This window comes from Excalfactoria chinensis, chromosome 1 (genome assembly GCF_039878825.1).
Source record: "Excalfactoria chinensis isolate bCotChi1 chromosome 1, bCotChi1.hap2, whole genome shotgun sequence".
In the NCBI taxonomy this organism is placed as follows: domain Eukaryota; kingdom Metazoa; phylum Chordata; class Aves; order Galliformes; family Phasianidae; genus Excalfactoria; species Excalfactoria chinensis.
The window spans coordinates 118,028,834-118,054,333 of record NC_092825.1 but is presented as its reverse complement, the minus strand read 5'-3'; the positions used below and the strand labels follow the sequence as shown (position 1 = coordinate 118,054,333).

Below are 25,500 nucleotides of genomic sequence, written 5' to 3'. Positions count from 1 at the left end.
AATATTGGAAGACTACATGCTTTCCAAATACATTGTTGTGCTTCTAAATCAGAGCTCCCTCAACAAGTATTCAAGTATTCAAGCTCGTATCTCTCTGTACAGAGATTAATGTACATGGATGTCTTACACCTCATGGCCCAAATCGCACTGAAGCACTTATAGCTACTGCTCATTAATCTCTTACTATTTTTCATATGAAAACACAATGATAAAGTTAAAAATGCAAAGATTTTCTTTAACTTCAGAAAGCACAATAAAGGCAAACAGCACAGTATAATCAGGAAGACCCACCATCAGAACTTTGAAGTTTGTAGGACTTTCTTCCCTGGGGAAAAGACGAAGATTAAGACAAAATTTCTTCATTGTGCTGAAGACCTTAATTTCTAAATGGGCAATCAGCCCAATGATACAGGAAAACATTGCATTTTACATTCCTGCATCTTCCACTGCATTTTCCACTGTGGGAAAAAGAAGCATGTGCAGAGACATTAGAGATGGTGTTATGAGACATTTGCCATTACATCAATACATAAGCAACCTATGCATGTGTTTTAACTTATCTTTATGAGATATAGATCTTAACATCACAAAATGGAAAACTGCATAACGCAGCTTGAAAACACAAGGCATAATGTTTTTACACATCTCTCTGCTGATTGACTGAAAAAAGCTTAATGCCCCCTGAATATCCAGAAACAAACATAGAAATCAAGACAAAACCATAATCTAAATAAATCTGCAGGCCACATGACTCACAATTTGGCAGTCAAATACGACAAGCTCGGTAAGAATGACACTGCTGAAGGCTTAGCTGCAACTGGGAAAATCGACTGATTGGTCAACCTGGTGTCATTTGCATTTGGTCCTTCAAACAATGACCAGACAGGAGTTGATATATGGAAATAGCACTCAATTCGATTAGACAGGCCTAGGAAGCACTGCACAAAGAGGAGAGATTTCAACACTGAATACTATGAATAGTAAGTAAGAATAAAAAAAATAATTGTTCTGACCAAATGTGGGAATTCTAACATTCAGGAAAGGAGCTAGATCAGCCATAAGAAGCCAGTACTTAGTTACACAGTAAATACAACTGGATCACATAAAATGATAAGCCACTAGTTTAAGGCTGCCCAACAATGGCCTTCAGGCCAGGCATGCTCTGCCTGAGTTGGAAAGTGCTGTGGATCCAAATCTTTTTCACTCCTAACACAGAAATGAAGACAGTTTTTCAATTAAAACCAATAGCAGATAAGAGCCACTAACAGTTCTCACTTTGTATTTGTGGGTGAGCTGATCTGGAATTTGTGGTATCGTGACTAACAATGGAACTGGGAGCTACTAGACATCTATTTTATCTGAATAATTACAAATGAAATGCTGTCTGCAGTGTCAAATAACTGTCAAGAAATCTCCCACAGCCAACATTTCTTCACAGTGCAATAAATACTGGCCATCTCACAGGGAACTCATTAAAGAGCTGATACTTTAATTTGTACTATCAATAGCGTCCTGATATGTTTTCTAACATAGAGAGAGCACAGCCTTCCCAATCAAGAATCAGAACAAATCATGCATACTGCTGTTCAGTGACCTACCATTGCTAATGTAAGGAAGAATGCATATGATCTTTCATCGGTATTTTGCCAATTTTCAGCTTCACGCAGTGTATCCACTGAGGGATTTTTATGCTTCCTACATTTGGAACCCACTGCTTAGTGGAGGCCTGTCCTATGGGCAACTGAGAAATGAGATGCCCAAGACAGACAAAGAATAGACGTATGACAGAAAATGCAGTAACTTCAGCTCTCTGCTTGTTCTCTGAAAGCCAACAGTAGGAGTCTACAATGAGTGAAGACAGTCTGCTAAATAATTTATGACTTCTAAATGGTTATTTTCCCTGTTAGATGTGCATTAACATATGGCAGCTTAACATAAGGAAAATCTTATTTGGTCTCAGAAAGAAAAATTTTCCCATCCACAACATTTCTTCAGGTTAGACCAGAGCTTAAACTACTCTGAGATGTCACTACCGTCTCCTTAGGGAGTCTCTAACTCTGCTGAATCACAGCTTGGCTTTTGAAATGTATCCTTGGAACAATCATTATACCAACATAGGCTTTACCTATTACATTCACTGTTTGCATCTCAGCAGACTACTCCACACACACACACACACAAAATGGCATTATAAAGTGTTAGCTTATTCCCAGTTACAAAGCTTTCTAATCTCAGGAAGAAACCTTCAGCTAAGACTATACTCTACATAAAAATTGCATGCTTTATCTTTACAAAAAGATGACCATTCCCCCAGATTCCAATAGATTCCTATGGAGCATGCAAAATGCCACAGACCACAGAAGCTACAGTTTTGAATGGATGCTTTTATTGATTAATCAGGCATGAACAGATTTTGTATGTTAAAAAATGTCCAGATGAATACCATTCATAGCAACTTGTTTCCTCATAGTCATACAGAATATGAAATAATTCAAGAAACAAGCGAAAAGGAGCACCTGACTAATTAGTATCATTCTGTGTATATATCTATGTACGCATAAACACACATTGCACTATATCTGTGCATATACTGTTGTGTGTATACCCATACATACATATGCATATACTTATGTATACACACATACACAAACATATACACACAGAGTGTACTCACTGAACTGACAGTCCAATGTAGCAATGTGGCCTAGCTCCAAATGAAGTATTCTGTGTTAAAATATAAATAATACAGAAAGGCATACAGATAGAAGACCATTCATTTTTTAACTTTCACCAAAACCATGATCAGCCTTTGAACGCACTGTCTTTAAAATGAAAATGCGTGAGATCACGTGGGATCTTTCCAAATTCATGGTGTTAACTACATACAGCTCAATCACTGCTAACATTGTATGGCCAAACACTGAAGAGCGTTTTCAATTTGTTCACTACAAAATCAGCTTCTAGATTTAATATTTCTCAGGAAAGAGGAGGCACACAGCCTTGCCACTTGTACTGAGGTAATAAATACTTTACTATTGGGCAGAAACTTGGCAAAAATCCTACATTAAGAGTCCCTTTGTCCTGTACATTTTTATCACTGCCTCTCATCAGTCATCTCCTGTCAACTCATTATAATAATTTTCATGCCATCTCAGCTATCTTCCAAACATTCCAGGCCAGGTCATTCAGGCACTGTGCAACAGGCTGTACTGGTAGCAATGTACTCAGATATAAAATGTGATATTTGAGAACTGACTTTCATTTTTGAGCATATTCTTTTCTTTGATACTTAAGACATGACGATAAACAGTGTGGTACGCTGACACTGTATGTTCATACTTTCCCATATTTAGGTCAACTCTGGAAAAAGGTCCCTGCCTGTGAACCATGGGATACTGCCACAGCAGAAAGCCACATGCATTACCAGCAATGTACTGTCACACTTTTCTCCACTTAAGCTAGTAGAGCATGTAAAGGGAAACCAAAGGAACAGACTGACATTTATTTCCTATTAAAAAAGGGAAAAATCGTGTAGGTGTGTATGTATTCATTACCAAGTTCCTAAGTTTTCTACATCATCATAAGGCAAACTGTAGTACAGATTTGTACCTGCAGAATCGGTATTTAAACAAAAACTGAAGCTGAGTTTGGGACCATTTTGTTTTGGACCCATTAGTGAACAAAGTGCATTAGGGCATCTTTTTCAAAAGACACCTAAGCATGGTTATAAGCTTCTGAACGAATCTTTTCTTAAAAGTTGGTATTCAGCTTATACTCTTTCCACACAGGCATATTTTCTCCTCTTGAACAGTAACAATAAAACACTGCAAGAAGGCCATTCTTCTAAAGTTGTTGTATGCCTCACGCATCTCCCTAAATGATCATTTACAAACAATTACCTCGTAGAAGGAAAAGTGAAAAAAATGCACCTGGTTCAGCTTTGAGATAAAATAGGTGCAACCTCTATTGACTTCACTGAAGTTCATCCACCAACACCTATGTGAATGTAGAGCCTGCCTGTGCAGATTCCTACTACTCCTGAAAATATGTTATTTACTGCTCATTCACAAAGAGAACTGTTCTTCCCCAAACAACTCAAGACAATGATAATTATGAACAAACTCCATCTGCAGTGTTTCTCCATACAGCTCATGCAAAACAGATTTCCTTGCTTTGTTATTACTACATAATGTACAACAATGAAACATTTGTATTTAATTTAAAACCAATGGTAAGGTGGCTCATGTCTCACTTCCGAGTTATTGGCTGGGCTTGCTGTGTTGAACCTTGTAAAATCAGCAATAAGCATTCATGTGTCTACCATCAGAAACACGATGTCTTCCATTACAATCAAACCTTAAATGTTGCAGTGCTTTGTCAAATTAGTCTACAGTCAGACCTTGGGGTGGCTCCTCTCCTCCAGCGTTGTCATTTCAGAGATGGTATCGGTCTTTCATGTCCTCAATGATTCTACAGTGTTTCCCAAAGATGAAAGTGAAACTGGCAGATGGGAATGTTGCCATCAATAAAATAAATTGCCACATGGTTTATGCACTCACATTTCTAGGAGATACTCCACATGTGTTTTGCAAACAGAGAACACACCGCTCCATGAACAGAAGTAAATTAAACTTTCTACTTTTGTTGTGTTGGCTAGCTCTACTGCTTTACTTGCTTATTTTCATTCTTTTTGGTCTGCACATTTCCATGTGCGAAGTAGAAATTATGAGATTTTTCATTCAGTAAGATCGGTAATGATTACTAAAATTGGCATGAATAAAACCAGCAGTATACTGACTTGTCCACCACTGCACACTTTTATCCTTCCAATTTCCTGCCTTTATCCACTGTAAAATAAAATAATGTAACGAGCTGATGAAACATTTGATGAATGTGACCATCGATGTGCAAAACAAATAAGTCATTTTCCAGGTATCCAAACCAGGCTTTCCCTTCTCTCTCTCTCTCTCCTTCTTCTTCTTTTTTTTTTATTATTTTTTTAATTTTTTATAAATAATTTATAAATCTTCTGAAAGAGACTAAATGCGAAACAAAACAAAAGCAACTGCAAAAAGAGTTCTAAGGTATTATTAAAGCCACTTCTTGTCCTTTTGCATAAAGTACTCAGAAAACAGAGATCCACCCCCTTTTCGGTTCTGGCTGGTTTTGGCAGCAACAACTGAGATGCCACACAGTCCACCAGCTCCAGGCGAGCTCCTGCAGGCAGCTGCCTCTGGAAACACATCCTCCTACCTGTTGGCTTTTAACAGTCATGCCAGCTGCTCAGAGGAGTCTAGGTGATCAGGGATGGGCAAGCCTGTTATAATGGTCAAACACTTATTCCACACAGTGAATGTGGGGCATACGGGCTGCCCAAATGTAATGTCAAAGGTATAAAGGTGCAGGGAGTTCAAGGCATCATAAAAAGCAAGGGAACCATTGTCGTAGTCCAGCAAAATGCCAACCCGGCGGAGATGAGGTGCGGGCTCTATTGGGATTTCTTTGCTGTTGTGTCTCACCACCCATGAGTTGTTGCAGCGGCACAGCACCCAGGAGGCAGAGTTCTTCCCGATCCATTCATGCTTCGGTGCTGACTTGTATGAAATACCAATGGCATACCTGCAAGACAAACACAACTCTGGAAAACAAGTGCCTCTTGACATGCCTGTGTGTCAGTGTGTCAGCCCAAAGGAATCACTGAGGCCTCGGTCTCTTATTTATGCTGACTGAATTCTAATTAAGTGAAATTGCAACACAATCTTGGCACAGAGATAATTTATGTTTTTCCCATCTCTTTTCATTCTGAGAGGCCAGGGAAACTTTATTGTTCTTCACATTGTTTGTAGTTTGGCTGCCATGGTAATTTTTTGGAGCATGTATCTCTGGTATTCAAAGGGAAAACTGTTGAGTACTCAGGAACTTAAGGTTTAAATTGCTGAGCATTGGATTTCCACTTCTAAACAGATGAACACAGAGGAATTCATTGATTTTAAAGTACTTTGCTATCTGTCATCTAATCTGATCTCTCGTTGCTCCTATAATATATGGACCAGAAGGAGGAACACAGGAATCAACAACAAAAGACACATTAAAAAAAAAAATTAAAAAAAAATTGCCCTTCCCAAATATGTTTTGCCAGATGTTGGTGTGGTTTTTAGGTTCAAATGAGCATTTTTTGGACTGGGTATTGGGCCAAGTGAAGCATTTGTAGGTGAAGACATTCTCTCTGCAAACCATAATTTACAGTAAGATGTGCAAGGTAAAAAGATTGTGAAAACGTTCCCCTTAATGGATATATAGGACAATTGCCTGATTTCTCATATATTAAAGAAATGCTGAAGTTCCTCACATTTTAGAGACACTGAAGTATTTGTTGTTCTATGTTGCTGAGCTTTCAACTAATAGAGATTAATGTGCCATAAGTTATTCTGTTTTCATGCCTTGGAGTTGGCACAAGCACACAACATTTTTCTTGTTTGAGACAGTGAGTATATCTGAAGACCTCACTGATTTTCTGCTCCATTAGCTTCCATCAAGATTGCTGCCTATGAATCTCAAAGGATAACATCTATTCTACTGACTGGAGGGACCCTGAAACCCAGCCCTGTGTTGCACACATTCAGGAACAGAGAAATACGCTCCTTTATTGGTTGCCTCTACCTTCAAACCCTGGGGCACAGACCTAGCACTACTCCTTTCCTCAGACCTAGCTCCTCAACATTTCCTCAGAACTTCCACCACTGTGAAGTTGGATTGTCTAATTATCCTCATATTCTGTTTCTGCTCCGTTTTGCTTTGTTTTCTTACTGAAGGGCAGTAACATCTTTCAAATTTAGTAAAGAGATATCACATGTACAAAGTTCACTGTGTTACAGAAATAAGATGAAGCTTTCTTAGCTCTCCATTACACTAAAATTTTAAAATGCATTTTCTGTAGGTTCAAAAATCAATCAGCCTCAGTAACAATGGAAAAGTTCTGTGTAGGTTGCTAAACATAAAGATGCTTTATCTGGCAGGATAAGTTTCAGAGTCTGAGAGTGCTAGAGTTTGGGAAAATAGTCTGATTGTAAAAGTATATGCTTGTCCTGCTTTTGAACCATTTCTCAGGTCTCAGTTATTGATCTCCATCAGAGGAACAGTGCTGAGGCCTTCAAGGGCCTTTGATGTGAACCAATGATTCTTCTCATATATATTTTTATATACATACCATGTACTCCCACTTATCACCACTTCCCAGTAATGCCGTCCGCTGTCAATGAACACATTGCCAGCTACGCCGTAGCTCCCTTGGCTTGTGAATCGCTCTGGTGTATGACTCTTTTTGGAGGAGGTTTCATCACGTTCCACTGTCAAGTTGTCATGAGACACTTTCAGTTTTCTATGAGCAGATTTGGGGTCCAGTTTAAATGGCTGACCTAGATACGCAAAAACAAAGGTAGCAGAAGAACAATAATTTGTCTTTAATTTTAAAAAGAGGAGTAGATAGGAAGCATAGGAAAGAAGCATACAAGATTACATAATTATATTAATCTCCTCTGAAGTGTCCTCAAGACAGACTGATTTTGCTGTCTGCACTAGGTGGCTTGCACTGCCAGTATACTGTCAGTCTCACTGTGCACTAGCTTCCCTGTGTTGATAATCTCTGAAAACACCCCTGCATAATCATCATGGCCATTATCTCTGACCCAGAGGTAACCTGAACACTCTAATTCTTGCATGTAATTGAAACCAATATACATGTTAATAAAGGTCTGAGGGGTTGCTTTTTTCACAGCATATTAGATTTAGAATGTTACATTCTATTAATTCCCTAGGGATAAAGTTCCATAATAACATTTTCATCATTGCTACAAAAGAAGTATATTTTCATATCCCACAAAATGAATTTGAAAGTCAGAAAAAGCCTTAGTCTTGTCTGTTCCTTCACTCGCAGCTTTTTTTATAACAAGTACAGTCAACAATTCAGAAACAGTTTTGGAAGGATGCCTACGCGGTGCTGTATGGTTGGATATCATGCATTAAAAAGAAGGAAGTGGACTATAACTTGGTCCAGATAATATGGTGTAAAAACATTGCTGAGGTTGTTGATCTTGGCAAGCATCTTCAGCTGTAGCACAAGGCTTGCAGACAATATCAGGAAACTTTTTGGTAAACCAAACCCTGTAGATGTGTAAAGACTGCCACAATTGTGATCAACGCGCTCTGTCCATTAAAAAGCAGGGTGACTGCTTACCTGCACAAAGATACAGCTAGAAAACTGTGACTCTATGTGGGCTCCATGAAAACCCTTTCCCCTTATTGTCTTTCGTATCAAGAAAGACATATGTAAGCAGCTTTGATTGCATGCATAGGAAATAGACATAAGCACTCTCATGAGGTCTGTGACCCTCTAACACTGAGAAGGGAACTTCAAATAACATGTAAATTGCTCAGTGTTTATGAAGGAACAGTTAAGTACTTTTCATGAAGTGAAACTGAAAGCATTAGCGTGGGAGTGTGAAGAAATGAAATATGCATTGATTCAGATCTCTGGGAAACCTGAAAATGTAAAAATTTCGAGTGGAAGATAATGGATGCATTGCTAATTATCAGTAAACCATAGATAAGTGAAAAATTAGATAAAAATTATTTTTGAAGTTATAATCTGCTTTCATAATATGTATTTATTCATGCATTATGTTTAAGTATAAAATAAATACACTGAATATTATTTGGGAGTGCATTGTGCTCTCTTTTTCTTACTATTGGATAGGAATACAACATCCACAAGCCGCCTCCTTAACTGGTTAATAGCCTTTGTGTTGTTGAAGATATCTGAAGGATATCTTTCTCTGTATTTAATTGTATCTGCATAGATCTTTTCTCACAGTCACCTGAGCTTTTGTGCCACACTGGGTCACAAAAGAGGAAAGGATGAAGGACTGTCATTTCCAGTGGGTCCTCTTGTGTTACCAGATGCTTGGCAGCAGACATGTGGTTCGTACAAGCAGCTCTTACACAGAAGCGCAAGCCAGGTAAACAGCAGACCCCAGACTGGTGCATACCATTCCCTCTGCCCTCCTTCTTGCAACACTGGGTTATCAACCCTCTTTGAGCATCCTCCCCTTCGATAAGAAGGTTTCAAAGAGTGCACAAATCCCAGTGTTCAATTTCCCATGACCAAAGCTGCTTGACTACATGACACTATAATGACTACAGGACTGAGGGGTTGGCCAGGACACAAGACAAAGGCTGAAAATAAGTCTTAAAATTACCATATACATCTGCTAATAATTTGTGCAACCATCATTTTTTTTTTTTTTTGAAGTGGGATCTCTAACTACTCTACCACAGCACTGAACACCATAAAAAAAATGAGGGGCATGGAGATAAAGTTTTCCAATGTCCTATGAAAGAGATCATTCTGGAGAACAAAATTAAAGTAGCGATTATCTTATGAACACTATACAAAACTAAAATGTTTTATTGCAAACATAAGAAAAGGTTTTACTTTGTAGAGGAAAAAGAATAGATAGGACTCTAAAACAAACCACAAAATAATATTTTCAGTCATTTCGCATATGAAGGCACCATTTCTAAATGCTATTTCCAGTGACCAGAGTACAGATGCAGTAGTGGAGATTCTGGCAATCTTGAATCAAGTTAAATAAGTGGCTTTCACTGTGGGAAGCACCATAAATTAATCTGCTCTGCACTCATGTGTCTTTCAAAGACCAAACCTAAAAAGGAGAAGAGTGCATGTGTGCTGGATTTCACATTACTCACTGTTTGTCTTGAGCTTGCCTGGCTCGCTGCTTCTGCTGCCAGCCTGATTAATGGCCTTAACAATGAAGATGTACTTTGTGCCACTCTGTAACCCATGCACGGTGTAGTGGTTTTGCTTGATATTGGGAACAATCATCCAGCTGTCGGCTGAGTTACATAAACCTGCAATTTCAAACCAAGCACATTAGTCATAACATACTAAACATTTTGTAACAGTGGAACATTTAGAGCACTCCTGAGCATCCAATCACTGATAAGAAAATCTCTTTTCTACCTTTTAAAGTGCTGTTTTATTCACTGGGTTTCTACTTAATTCTACTAAGGCATTTCACCAGCCTTCAGCCAAAGTGCCTTTTAACTTCTTGCTATATGAAGTTGACCATAAAAATAGGCATTTAAGCAAAGACTCTTTGGAGGCATGAGCAGTCTGGGAGTTTTCATATCATAACACAAGGAATTCTTTATTGCTTAAGAATAAAGTACTGTGGAGATACAATCAATCTACCTTATGGATTAATTAACTCAGGGCAAGCTTCAAAAAACTAACATAAGCAGTAATGCTTGGAGGGTTGTGGGACCTTTGCTGACAGACATGCATTCTTCTGGACCTGAAGCAAATCATGGGAAGCCAAACTATGTAAAATGTGGTCTCCAGAGCAAGCTTCTACACTGCAGACTTTGCTAGGATATAACTTAACAAGTAAGTTTTATTGACGCAACTTTCTGATTTCTATTCTCATGGTTAGATTTCCACGGGGAAGAGCTAGTTAATTTTCTACTTAGAAATATACCCTTTGGGATAAATTTACTTACTATCACACAAGTATAACATGTAGGATATAAATAAAACATAATCTGCAATATGATCTGCAGAATAGGAGAATACTCCATTAATATGAACTAATTCAACTGCATATATCTTTCGTACTTTGATATAAACCATAAGAATTTCAGTAGGGCCAAGTGTCGGGTCCTGCAACCCTGCAGGATGGGGAGGAGTGGCTGAAAAGCTGCCTGATGGAAAGGGACCTTGGTTTACTGATGGACAATTGGCTAAATATGAGCCAGCAGTGTGCTCGGGTGGCCAAGAAGGCCAATGGCATCCTGGCTTGCATCAGGAATGGTGTGGTGAGCAGGACTAGGGAAGTCATCCTGCCCCTGTACTCGGAATTGGTGAGGCCTCACCTCGCGTACTGTGTTCAGTTTTGGGCACCTCAGTAGAGAAAGGACATTGAGGTTCTGGAACAGGTCCAAAGAAGGGAAACAAGACTTGTGAAGGGCTTGGAGAATGTGCCCTATGAGGAGAGGCTGAAGGAACGAGGCTGTTTAGTCTGGGGAAAAGGAGGCTGAGAGGAGACCTTATTGCTCAAATACTTGAAAGGTGACTGCAGCAAGAGTGGGGTTGATCTCTTCTCACCGGTGACAGGTGGCAGGATGAGGGAAATGGCTTCAAGTTGCACCAAGGGAGTTTTAAGTTGGATATCAGGAAACACTTCTTTACAGAAAGGGTTGTTAAGCACTGGAATGGGCTCCCCAGGGAGGTGGCTGAGTCACCTCCCCTGGATGTGTTTAAAAACCGTTTGGATGTGGTGCTCAGGGATATGATTTAGTGAAGAGTTGTTAGAGTTAGGGTGGTATGGTTATGTTGCGGTTGGACTCGGTGATCTTTAAGGTCTTTTCCAATCTGATTCTATGATAACTATCATGTCAGTGAATCATCTGTATTATTCACTGTACATTTTGAACATCTTATAGTCTAATGGATCCTCAGTATGGTAACTTTTGTTATAAATACTGATATAAATCTAAGTTTATACTAACAAAATACATGGATGTTCACTACCTTTTTTTCTAGCTATACAACTAGAAAAGGTATACGCAAATTGAAGTACATGGATGTGTGCAGATGCATAAGGCTGGAAAACCCAAAGGAAAAATTCATGACTGGACGGAGAAACTTACACACTTTGCCTTGACAGGGCATAGAAAACGTTGTGAATGCAAATGACTATTAAACTAGTTTTCAGCTTTTAAATCTTTCTAATGCAAAACTCTAAAGAATATGCGCTATGATACTGTTTATAGACTCATCAACGATTCATAGCCATAACTAAAAGACTCCTTCCTAATTTGGAATATACTATTCATAATAAAAAGTCATTAGATATAATAAAATTTAAAACCCAGATTTCAAGCTAAAAAATTATGAAACATTCGTCTCAAAGTTCTCTCATGTCATATAACATTGTTGCGATGTAAGCAAGTTATTTGTCCTGTTGTGAAAATAAGTAATTAAGGCACAGCTTCAAGGATTCATATCATCTTGTCATGTAATTGAAGAGCTGCAACATCTAACCTATTTTTTGTACACTGCGATGAGCCAGGAATTTGTCCACCTCTCTGGATATAAACATCCTAAAAATGCTTCTTCTTACTCGGCGTAAGAGAAGGCTTAAGTGAGATCTCTAACTTCAGGTAGCTGAAATACAGTGAGATGAATCCATCCACCATTAATTTGAAACCTGGAAGTCTGATCTTGAAGTTGAACACACACCTGTGTCTTTGGACTAGCTTATTAACAAGCTACAATCAAGTAAGCCTTATCCAGTTTTTAATTTGTGAAGGTCAGACCTGGAGGGACAAACAGTATACAACTTTTCTCTAGCTCCTTCTGTCTCATCAAGAACATCACATTTTTTAGTGTTAACTAGCATTGAAATGAACTGCAGTATGATTTACTGCAACAAAAATATTTATTTGCTGCAGTTTCCTGTTCTAAAGCAGAAAAAAAAAGTTTATAGTATATCGCTTCTTCTCCAGCCAGTCAATATCCTGAACATATGTAGTCTCCTTGTGTTAACTACAAAGGATTCAAACAGCTTCGAACAGCTGGGTATGAATGGGTTTCCTGAGAGGAAGAAAGGAAATAGAAGCAGCAGCATTTAAATATGGCATAAAATATTTCAATGACTACTTTTCCCAGTAAAAAATTGACACTGATTTTAGAGTAAAGGTATACTCTTTCTGTAGCTGAACTACCACATAGATTTTGCACTAAGGCTGTTCACCTGGCTCAGTGGTGCTACTGCACAGTAAATATTAAGCTAGAATAAAGTGAACTGAAGTACTGGATTCAGAAAGAGACCAGAATGACTAAGGAATCCCTAACTTAGATGTTTCTGATGGGGTATGAAATAATATCAGTAAGTCTGTAAATGTAATGAATCATAGAACCATCCTAGAATCACAGAATGCCCTGAAAAGGACCACAGTGATCATCTAGTGTCAACCCCTGCTGCTGTGGCAGGGTCACCAACCACCAGCTCAGGCTGCCCAGAGTCACATCCAGCCTGGCCTTGAATGCCTCCAGGGAATCCAGGGAGTAGACCTGGAAGTATCATCTCCTTCCATGTCCACACTTTGAAGGCAGTTGTCTATGGCATCCGTAGACCATATCTAAAAAAATCCTTTTGCAGACATAGAAATACACAGATTTCTACTAGGTTATCTAGCAATTAGTATTTTATCAGTCACTGTAACTCTCTAAAGGGCATTCTTTTAGGTTTATATTTTTATAATTTCCTTGTTTTCTTACTGTAATAACAATAAATTTATTTTGTCTTTTATTGTTGCCTTCTAGAGGCTGGTCACTCTTTAACAAAGTACTCAGCTTGGATTTAAATATGTGTCTGAAGGACTGTAAAAGCACAGATGCACTGCTAAAAGTCCTTTCTCCATTCTCTCATCCCATATGTGAACTTAAACATACACAGCATCCATTATCCTGTAGGTACTCATACAGAATAAAATATTATATTATTAAAAACCCAATTATTAAAAGCTAACCTGGTTAGTTTTTAATTGCTATGCACAGCTACAACCTTGGTCATCTTACACACTTCTACATCTCACTGCTGAGGCCTGATGGCAAAATGCTCACAGGCCTAGATTTATCCTGCCTGGCAATGAACAAAGAGCGGCGTTCATGAGTTAGAACTTTTATCTACCCTAAACTCTCCCCACAGTCGGAAGAACTCCTGGTTTGATGTGTCTCATCTGCTAGTGGAAGGTTCTGTCATTTCAAAAGGCACTAAACACACTGGACTTCTTTGTCCCTCTTGTCTTAGGCCTCTCAGGAAACTACTCGTGGATGCACACTGTCTAACCTGGTTCCTCTGCTGTTCCAACAAGCTCTGCACATGCCTCCACAACACTGAGTCCATGGCTATGAGCTCTTTGATAACAGGTTTCTAGTTGAACATTGATTCAGGCATTCTGGGAATGAATTTTTGATAGCATCAAATGAAAAGTCCACCATTTTTCAGAATGGGGAACAGTATCGAGTGACAGCCAAATTAAGCTTTTAGGTATAAAAGAATATTTTGTCACTACACCAAAAGGTTTCATCTCCTGTTTTGCCCTATCAGAACAGTCTTTCATCTCTGAATACAAAAGATGATGGCAGAATGATCAAGAAAGCCATGAAAGTGTGCAGCCTGCTAACTTGGGCATCTGGGAGTAATATTTGCATGCTCAGCTCCCTGCTGCTGGCAGCAGTCTAAGTGAAGCACACATCTCCTCCTCACTGGTGCATAAGCTAGGGGTTTGCTATTGTACCCAGTCTCAATCCAGGTGAAATTCAGGTTTCTTTTTTGAAAAACCCAGGGCTTTTTATAGGGTTATGCAGGTGGAAAAACAACGTATATTAAAACAGCAAAAATGGAGAGAATTCAAATTACATCCTGGAATGGTGCAGTGAGCACAGTGATGTCCCATACAGGATGTGTGAGTTTTCAAAATAAGTTTCTCAGAATCTGGAGGTAATAATTTGCAAAGCTTTTTCCCTGGTGTTGGCTGTTGATGTGCTTTAAAGAACAGATGGGAAAATTCCCAAGGTGTTAATCCTCCTAAAATTTACACTGGGAGATTTTAATAAAATATATCTTCCTGAAAACTATGAGCACAAAAGTCATGGGAAGATTATTTAATCTTTTGAGTATTTTAATTACGTTTAAATGCCTTATTTAAATAAATTATTACCAATTCAAATTGGTAAAACAAATACAGTAGGTGAAAGCAACAGATAGCTCTCCACCCCCATCCCACATTCCCATGTGAATGAAAAGACATATGCAAGATTTCTGCAAAACATACAGTGATTTTTTTCTTCTTCCCCTTAGAAATATACTCTTTTTATACCATTTTAAGAGGCAGTTTTCTGCCTTGATTTTGTGTTATTTGTGTCATGCTCACTGAAAACCTCAGTAACATTCTGAAAATTGTATGCAAACTGTTTTTAATAAATTAAAGCTTCCAGAAAGAGACATGAGATAGTAGATTTAAAAATTCATTGATATATCACAAACCTACAGTTTTTCAGGGAAGCATGAACTCCTAATTATCTTAGGACAGTTTTGTCTACATATGTTTATCCTACCTCATAGGAGAAGCAACCACAAAACACAGGGAATGTTTTTACTACACAGCATCCTCAGTAGAGCAAATATTACTATTTTGCTGATGTAACTAACATAAATTCAATTTAATGGAAAAGGGAATTATCTACTCTTATGTGTTTTGGAGAGTCTTAGGGGTTTTTCCTAAAGATGTCTTGTTACCTATAGTGAAAAGCTGGATGTTCCTGCAGAACAGTAAAAAAGCTTCATGATGAAAAAAAAAAAGCCAAGTGAAAAATACTTGAAATTTTATTGAAATGAGGTATTGAAATCATAATGCACATTAGCTAGCTAGTGACAAAGTCATTTCTAAAGCCTTTACAACATTCAGAGTTGTTAAGATGCCTCTCAGAAAAGTAAATGCGTGAATATAGCTATGAGACTACTGTGTTAGTAAAAGGCTGCATAATTTAAAGTTCTATATTGCTCTAATGCACAGAACAGTGCTGCCAAGCACTTAATAGCCAAGCAATTTGGCCACATTTGGAAGTAATCTTTCCTGTATGAAATAGGATTCAAAATGAAATACTCTAGCTGGACCTTCTCCACCAAATGTTAACTCTCCAATTTTTCAGTTAATAAAAAAGAATATAGTTGATTTTGTTGGATAGCAAATACATTAGAAAAACATAGCATTGCTTGTTTTTGTTACTGAATTCTCAGCAATCTCTGAATGATATATGCCTCTGGTGGGGGAAATTTACTGAGGAGTGGAAAGTGCAGCCAGTCTGGCTCTGTGGTTTTAAGAAATGGATTCCAAAATAACAACTTCCATTAGCACGGTAGGTGGGTTTGTATGCAAAGTGATTCCTATTGTCTCAAGGGAAAAAGAGCTTGTTGGCTTAATATGGTACTATAGCTACTGCCTTGTGACTAATTCATAGCTATAGTAATGCAGAACTGAAGATGATCTATGAACCTGTTTACATTACCTGCTACAGGGAACATACAATAGCAGTTGAAACTTTTGGGGATATGTGTGCCACAGCATACAAATGCCATACATAGAAAGAAACTTGTTTTAATCTAAACTCTATTCCATTTAAACATGATTAAATAAAAAAACTATCTTCAGTTCATCAAAACATCAAGATTTCAGAGTAGAGCGTGTTAATTCCACTTACAGAGAAAACAGCTTTGTCATTCCACACTACTGAAGTACATTCTGATATTCTAGGGATGATCTTAGAGACCCTCACACAAGGCAAAGAGAGTAATCCAGATAAATGAAGAAACGTTCAAGCAGTTTTATGAGCAAAATCCTGTTAGTGGGCAAAGCTCCACTACTAATGGAAGTTGGAATGAACTGTGAGAGTCCACTCTATTAGGAATTTGGGTAGGCATTTTAGGAGATCTATTAGATTTGAGGAGTACAACTCTTTCACTGAAGGTGTACAACTCCACATTAAATAATGATAAAGAAAATATGGCAACATTGTGAAAAACCATCCACTTCTATATGCTTGAATTTAACTTGGATTAAATTACAGTTTTCAGTGAAATTGGAAGCAGTAGCCAGGATATTTATGTAAGAGCTAGCTGCAGTGAAATAAACAAACAAGTAAGTAAACACGTCAGCCAATTATTTCATTTCTTTTTTTCCTTCATTTCAGCTCTTTAGAGAATTCTATAAACCAACTTTCTGTCTTCTTCAAACTTTCAGTGGCACCATTTTTTCAAAACGATACAAAGTTCAGATTGCACACTGAGCAATTCATCCTACGACCTCAAATTATCAGATCGCATCTCTGAAAGAAAACTAATTGATTGTTTTGCAGATCAAAGTCTTCACATGCACATGGGAAACCTACAGTTCAGTCTCAAAGTGAAATGCCTTGTTATTTATTCACTTGTAAGCAAGCAGTAAAACCTTGTATCATAAAAGTGTAGAAATGGCACTTTTCTATTTATGTAGAGAAGCAATTGCTGACTTGCATAAAGTCTTCTGGCATAAAGCCATAGAAAAAATAGGTCAGAGACAAGAGATACACTGCATTAAGTCATGGGGTCCTGTCTGCTTAATGGACTGATTAAACACAGAAGCTTTTATTTGATTCTAATGTGATCCAAATTACTATTAAACTTTTGGTATCTGCCTTGCTTAGATGTAAGAGCATGTATTGAATTTTACTTGGTCTTTCCAGCATTCTTAAGTTTTACCATTGCCCTAAATTAGGTTGCTTAGTGAAATATTAAATGGAAGTTTAAACAAAACACTCATTAGATTTTCAGTGGTCCACTTTATTTTTCAGTCAATCCTGAGTACCTTTTGTGGTATGCAACTTAAAAATACTGTTAAAACGCCAGCATTTGAATCCTCAGATATGCTTTCAGATGACTTGGAAAACTAAATCCAATTTACTGATGGAGAAAATTAGGTGCTCATAACAGTAGTGTAGTTAGCACAAGAATTTGGCTCAATTCTAAAACTGGACAGACAGCATACCATTTTACCACTGATATGAAGTATGTAAACACATCCATAGTACTCACCTTCATCAAAGCATCTCAATAAATTTTGTAATGACAAAATCATTTCTGCACTGGGGTGGAAGCCTATCTAAAGCAAACCTTACCTAGATCAGTGGTGTGGTTGAAGTATGTGATTGTACAAAAGAGCAAATGCTTAGGAAGCTATTAAGCAGCAGGGAAAGCATGCAGCAATAATTTCTCACCACACTCTCCTAAGTCTCCAGCAGCTTACTGCTCTGAGACTTCCTGAGCCATGAGGAAGTCTCCGAACTTCATTGTTTTCAGTGGATTTTTTTTATTTTATTTTTATTTTTATTTTTATTTTTATTTTTATTTTTAATCAACAACCTTTTGTGACGATGAACTTCACAATTCAAATATGTGTTGAATGAACGAACTCCGTCTTTTGATTGATTTGATTGATTTCAGACTCACTCATCTACACAAAGTAATCATACGTCAGCTAGTTGTATTCCCATTAAAAATACAGGGAACAGGAAGAAGTTAAATGTTTTCTCCAAAATTACAGTTAGTCGAAGATTGCTATCCACTGAACCCAGAAGCACTGACTTCCTAGCCAAAGATTAGGCAATCTTGGAGTGTTTTCTCAGAAAAAATAGCTATGTAATGACAAAACAATCCAAGGAATAATCAGCAAATTAGTTCATTTGGGAAAGTCACAGATTTGAAGCAGTGCATGTATTTAATAATCATGTGCTACAATAGAAAATATCGAGAAATATTAGCTAATGCCATTTGAAACAGCGCATGTATTTAATAATCGTGTGCTATTATAGAAAGTAACAAGAAATATTAGCTAATGCCATTATAAGTCAAAGTTACCATATTAACTGTTGTTCCACTGCTGTTTGCTGCTTCAGTATTCACTGTACTGGGACCTATGCTCAGCAGCCTTATAAACAGTCAGAGGGAAGATTTAATCCGTATTTCTGCCATAGGCTCTGTCGTTAAAAGGCATGTTATAGATATCAGGGAGGCTGCAGTGTTAAGTAATGGCCAGTTCAGTTCACTCTTCCAAGTGTATGACTAACCTAGACAGCAGAACTGAGTCTTCATCCCTGCAACAAAAGCTCTATGATGCAAAAGATAAATCCTGTCATTATGAACCATATTTATGATATTGGGAATATTGCCTTGGATTTAAAATTTTGTCTTTATCTCTTCCTAGAAAATATGTTTTTCTTTCGTTCTTGCGATACGAGTATTTTCATATTTAAAAGAATGCAGATTGCAGAGAAACCACAAGGAAACAGAATTAGAAATGAGAAGGTCTTCACTTACTGACAACATTAGCTTGTCCAGTGAAGATGGTGTACTGCAGCTCATAAGAGACCACGCTGAACTCATCATCTGATGTCCAGTGGACAGTAATAGTATCATAAGAAGCTGTGCAGAGTTCTTCTCGAATGGTGGGAGGGTTGGGAGCTGTAAGATACAACAGGAAAGGCTTACCAACACAACCAGTAAAGTATTTCCATCTCACATCAGATTAGGGCATGCGCCTGAGGTATGAGTTTGCAGGTATACTACCCCACAATTTTTTCAGACCTTTTACTAATTCCAGTGATGACTTAAATTGTTAATAAACTGTTGCTAAGGAATTGTTACTATCCACATAACCATCTAAGAACTCGTTTGAAAACACGAAAACATTTTGTATTAAACTAAATTTGATTTAAGATGCCATAGCAAAAATGACATGATGATGGACACAGTAAACTGTGACTGAGTGCGTATAATTCATATGTTTGTTTTACTGGGTTTGTTTCTGATCACCAAACTAAAATTATCAAAGTTTAATTGATGCATACATCAATAGGGAGATTCAACAGTCTTCACTGTTGACTTGAAAGCAGTGTTTGCCTGGCTTATCTTAACAGAGATTAGAGTGAGTGATATTTAAGAAATAGAAGTCTGGGAAGTTCTCAGTTTTTTTCACACTCAATCTTCTCTCCATGTCCATTTTTAGTTACTTATTAACTATCTGTTGGTTATACATTCACTATTTTTCAGTTTTATGCAGAATTTCTTATCGTAGTGTCCTGGCTGTATGACTACTACAATTAAAATTCAATATAATTGCTAATTAAATAATTATAGAAAAACATTTTAATAAAAAGTTGTCCCTCCATTTCATTTTTTATTTTTCATTTTTAAATCAACAAGTAAGTTAGCCACAGTTTCTCTGTGTAGGAAACTCTGCAGTCTTCTTTCACGTTAATATTCAGGTTTGATTTAAAGACCTACTTTTCAAGACTAAAACTTTAAGCAAACCTCGTAGGTAAAAACTTTCCTGGTCTGCTCTTTCTATAAAGTCAAGCACCTATGTAAGAAAGAAATGAATCCTTCTTTGGGCCTTCCTGACTGCTTGTCTCAGTGGGAGCCTAATTCCTAATCATCTTCCCTACATGTCATCATCACGCAAAAAAAATAATTCTTGTGCTTAATAGCATTCCTCCCAGCTGTCACAGAGTAAGGAAGGAGGGCACTCAAGCTGAAACAATCACAATATGTCTGAATTAAAGGAAAAGGAAGGAACTCAGAATAGTATTTTTGCTGTCAATTCTTTAACTTTTGTTAACTGCAAATAATGGCCTCAAAAGCAAGTCGGTCTGAAGAAATTCCTCCTTTTCTTTTGCAGCAACTTGTTTTACTGAGATATCTATTTTGCTTTCCATTAAGAATTTTTATAGTTGCATATTTCTGGCTTACTGATGTATGTTCCCAAGGATTAAAGTACAGATGCATTTGCAAGCAGCCTCTTTCAACCAAGGGACAAAAGGAAATGTTCAAATGTGTTTCATGATATGAGTGTGATTTGTGATGCTCTAAATATTGTAGCATGGAAGCTTACCAGTGACTTTCCTTTTCTCACTGGAGGAACCCTTGAGACAGATGGATATTAATAAAGAAAGAGAAAGAAATGAACTAAAATAAGAACAGTCATCTCAGGAGGGGGATATAAACAGGAGGAGGATTTCCTTGAAAATCAAATGCTAGTACTGAACTAAAGTCTTCTCCAGTCTTCTGCATCTAGAAGAACAAAACTCTATTTGCAAATGTACCTGTTATTAATATAATATAGATAATAAATATTAACTTAGTGGAAAGCAACAACTGCTGACTGCTAAATGAACTGTAAACTGCATTACAGTGGTACCCACGTCTCTCTGCTCCTTTGAAAATGACAGCCTTGATACTCTCTTTATATGCACACCTGGCTGGTCTCACTGAAGACTGGAGATTTATAGGCCTTCACATAATGAGAACAGGGAAAAAAAAGAAAAAAGAAAAAAAAAAAAGAGATTTGACCCAAAAAAGACATCTTTTCTCTTTCTTTCTTTGATTAACCAACACACAACTGAGATCACACTGCATGAAACTCAGCTCTTCAACAATGCTCATTATAAAATAAAATATACTTGCTTAGAATAAAATAAAATATACTTGCTACTCCTGCAGAATGACAGGGAAATCTGCATGTAAACAGTAGTTTTAAACTTTCAAATTAATGTATAAGTCTGATTGAAAATACAACGTCCCACAAGGTATATGCTTCTGAAGAGTGTGAGTTCATAAAGCGAATAAAGAGATTGATCTTAATCACTTATCTTCACCATTACATCTACTAGTACTGATACAGTACTTGGTTGCCATGAGAAAAGCTCAACAGAGTTCAGAACAACCTCAAGACAACAGCATCTTTCCCATGGCCTGACTAGGGCACACTCCATCACTACCCTGGAAATGGGATTCTAGTACAGCAGAGCATAGCATATCACAGTAGAGGATGAGAATTCCTATTCAGTTCTGCACAGTCACAATGCTGCAAGACATAAAGCCTCATACTCCACTTTAGGAGCAATGATCATCCAAGAGCACTTCCATGCTGGATGTGGCTCTGGGTAGCCTGGTCCAGTGACTGGCAACTCTGCCCACAGCAGCGGGGTTGAAACTAGATGATCTTTGAGGTCCTTTTCAACCCAGACCATTCTATGATTCTATGATTTCAGGGTGAGGATGCAGTACTGACTCACAAGACCAAAGCTTGACAGATTATGTTCTTAATACTATCAGATATTTGCAGCCTCCTGCCTACAAACTGCTATCTGATGTCAGGGAGATCTGAAAAAAGATCTGAAGCCACTCTTGAACATCCCACATTTGCAGTCTCAAATAGTAAGGAAACCTGAAATCAGCAGTGGGAGACTTTGCAAGGCACAAAGAAAGTTCTAGCAGTTTAAAACATTTATTCCAAACATCTTTAGTTCTCCTTGGTCATGGCATGGAAGTCCCCATAAGAGAGCCAGGGCAGACATCTGGGAGTCTGTCCAGTCACTTCTTTAGTCACTCTGTCTTTCATCTGCATTCATGAATTTCACTCTTAGGAGTGAAAGCTAATGTCAAAGGCTGCTATAGTCCATTTGTGTGACTTCAACTCAAAAATGCGCACACACGATTAAATAGTCAGGAACCTCATCTGAGGTGCCTGAAAGGTAATCACTAATATTAGCAAAGCAGTTCTTTAAATTCACTCCTAGAAACATTTAAAGAACACAGAATGGTTTGGCGACCTTAAAGATCATCTGGTCTTAACCCACCTGCAATGTGCAGACAACTTCCTCTAGAGCAGGTCGCTCTGACAAAAGGAATATTAATACCACTGGATATGACCATGAGGGAGATAAGGAAACTTCTCTAGATTTCTCAACTGTTAATTACTGCCTCCTTGATATATCATGATATCAGACTGAAACAATGCAAAAATAACTTGAAAAGCACAGTCACATAACACTGAATGTGTTACTAACATGCCACACACAAGCTGGCAGCAAGAACTCAGCCAAACAACCATGTATGCGTGGTCTTTGGGTAGACTGGAACTCTTCATGAACAACTGAATGGAAAGAGATTATAACCAAAGCATGGGACTGGGCTGGTTGAAGGATGACTTTGCTCTCTTAATAGTAAAAGTAAGTTAGAAGGAAGGACAAGTTGCACAGGTTTCAAGAATGAAGCTGTTTCCACGTGAAAAAAATCCTGGCATACACCAGAAAATGTATATTTGTTAGTGCAGTCTTAGCTAAAGTGATGGATGCAAAAAATGTATCATTGTTTCAGATGGGGTTTCTGAAGCGGGGAAAACCGCAAGATGAAAGGATAGATGTTGCTGCAACTGATTTCACAGCATTATAACATAAGAAAAGTATTTCTGATTCACAATGGATAAAAATGTTCCTACGTCAACAACTCTGTGCAGAGAATTTGCAAGTCATAGGCACTGGTATCTAGCTAGACACATGCTCAGGAAAAAAATGAGTTCCAGATGAAAAGCCTGAGCAACTGGCTTTTCATAGAAAACTTTCAAAAGACATTCAGACTACAGATTCCAGGGAAGAAACATTCATAGGAAGATTAAGGGCATTGTTTTACTACGCTGAGCTTGACATCTCAATGTCTAACTGGCAAATTTCAGAGAGAGAGCAGAGATTCTACTTGGATAGCAGAAGCTTTGGAGTGACTGAAAGAAGTAGCCTATGAAGAAAGAAAGATGCAAGTTTCAAAGTGCCACTTAGAAAATGGCTTGGGAAGACAGAAGATGAAGAAGATCTGACATATAGTACACTGGGGAAGAAACAGAGAAGAAAATCCTCAGAAGATAGCTGAAGTCAATTGCTTTGAAAGAAACTGACGGCAGAGAGAATGAGTTTGGAATTCAGGCTTTGACATTTTGTTCAGAAGCAGTACAGATGATAGACATCATATAGACATCTACCCTTAATTGGCAACAAAGATGTATTGCTAGGACTTGCAAATGGTCTTTATTTTACCTAACTGAAACATGATAAAGGTAAAATCTAATTCACTCTGTCACTCAGATTTCAACGTAAAATCTACAAAGATCGCATTCATCAATCTGAAAGGAGAAAATAAAACATATGTTCCTCTAGAGTTTCTGAATAATAGAGAAGAATCAAGTGCATTTGACTATCAGGGTTATGTATACGCACATACGCATATACATTATATACATAGATGCATTTACATAAATATTTTTAAAGTCTGAATCAGTTGCATTTTATGCTCAGCTAATTCAAACATGTTTTGGATTTTGCCATTACAACCAGATGATATTTATTAATATGTAGAAAAATAGTAAAATACAGGGCCAGCTAAAACTGTTTTTCACTGAGCATCAAAGGCAAGGATGAAAACAGTAGATTAGTGTAAAACAGCTTAACAGCTTGATATATTGCAGTTTCCCCTAGACTGGATTGTGATAAATTTTCCAAGACTGTGAGTGAGGTAGGAAGAAGGCACAGAAGTAGCACAGGCAGAATGATGGGTGGCAAAAGGAATCCTTATGGCACTGAATACTGCAGCAAGACTGCCCTTCATTTTGGTACAGACATATCCTTCATTTTCTGCACTGCACAGCAATTACACTGGTGATATTGACGTGTGATGTGCAAAGAAATGAAGACTGGGGGATGGGTGAACAGACTGCTAAATGGAATCCATCTCAAATACCTTTGAATATCAAAACCATCATTATCTACTTCTGAATTAAGACTTTCCAGCCTTTGTTTGAAGCCAACTGGGAGCAATAGGCACCTCAGGAATAGTCAGTGGTATACCTGCCTCAAAATGAGGTGGATATTCCTCTTCAACTATAATTATTCTACAGGAAAATTCTTAGGTCTGGGCAAATGTGTCTGGCATTTTTGTTAGCCTTTCCTATCATTTCCTTGTCTTCTTAAAACTTCAGGGTGAGTCCTGAAGTTTTGGTGCAAAACTTCAACAGACTGTGGGGGGTGAGGGAATGAGGTGAATGACAGACATCATAACATTTAACTGGTAGCTACTGGTATAAAAAGTGCAAGTAACTTTCACCAGATTTTTGTATATTATTTACTTAAGTATCCTTCGTATACTGATGTGTCCAGAGAATGGCAACAAAAATGGTGAGGTGTCTGGCGCACAAGTCTTATGAGGAGTGGCTCAGGGAGCTGGGATTGTTTAGCCTGGAGGAGGCTCAGGGGAGACCTCATTGCACTCTACAACTTCCTGAAGAGAGGTTGTGATGGGCTTGGCCTCTTCTGCCAGGCAAGAAACAGGACCTGAGGATATGGACACAAGTTGTACCAGAGGAGGTTTAGATTGGACATAAGAAGAAACTTTTTCTCAGAGAGTGGTCAGGCACTGGAATGGCTGCCCAGGGTGGTGGTGGAGTCACCGTCCCTGGCAATGTTCAAGAGACGTCAGGATGAGAAGCTATGAGATATGGTTTAGTGGCTTGAGGTGGCAATGGGAATGGGAGGATGGTTGGACTAGATGATCTTGTAGGTCCCTTCCAACCTTGTGATTCTATTCTGTAACTACACAGATCTATTCTGCTGCAACACTGCATGCAGATAGCCTTGTTTCTCCTAGAATTCATTTGATCATTTATTCCCCTGCAGAAAAAATAGAAATGAGCCCTCTGCATCTCAAAAGATCCTGTGTTTGGCCATGAGGAGACTCCAAGCTCCTGCATTCTTCTGAAACAGCAGGAGTACATTTCCTGCAATTTGGGCAAAGAGAATGGGCCCATGTAGAGTTTTCAAGGGCTTTTCTAACAGTGCTTTGTGTTTTTCATTGCAAATTGTGACTATTAACAGAAGATGCTTAAAGACCCTGCAAAATGAAAACCCAGCCCTGTCTCTTCTGTTTTCAATTGAACTGGAATGAATTGTTCTAATTCTGGCATTGAAATTAAAACATCCTAAATTACAGTAATTTGTTT

The 25,500-nt window shown here is 38.0% G+C and overlaps 1 protein-coding gene across 5 annotated transcripts in view; it reads right to left on the bottom strand.

The window, feature by feature from the left end:
- Nucleotides 1–5,009: 5,009 nt before the first annotated feature.
- MID1 (midline 1) overlaps nt 5,010–25,500 on the bottom strand; it is a 232,209-nt gene continuing 211,718 nt past the window's right edge. For all 5 annotated transcript variants that reach the window (XM_072360744.1, XM_072360736.1, XM_072360731.1 and 2 more), the window contains exons 7-10: nt 18,996–19,139; nt 9,766–9,927; nt 7,208–7,415; nt 5,010–5,619 (exon numbers count right to left, since the gene is read on the bottom strand). In XM_072360744.1, coding sequence (XP_072216845.1) covers nt 5,271–5,619; nt 7,208–7,415; nt 9,766–9,927; nt 18,996–19,139 — 863 coding nt within the window. In that variant the 3' untranslated portion in view covers nt 5,010–5,270. The remainder of the gene's footprint in view (nt 5,620–7,207; nt 7,416–9,765; nt 9,928–18,995; nt 19,140–25,500) is intronic.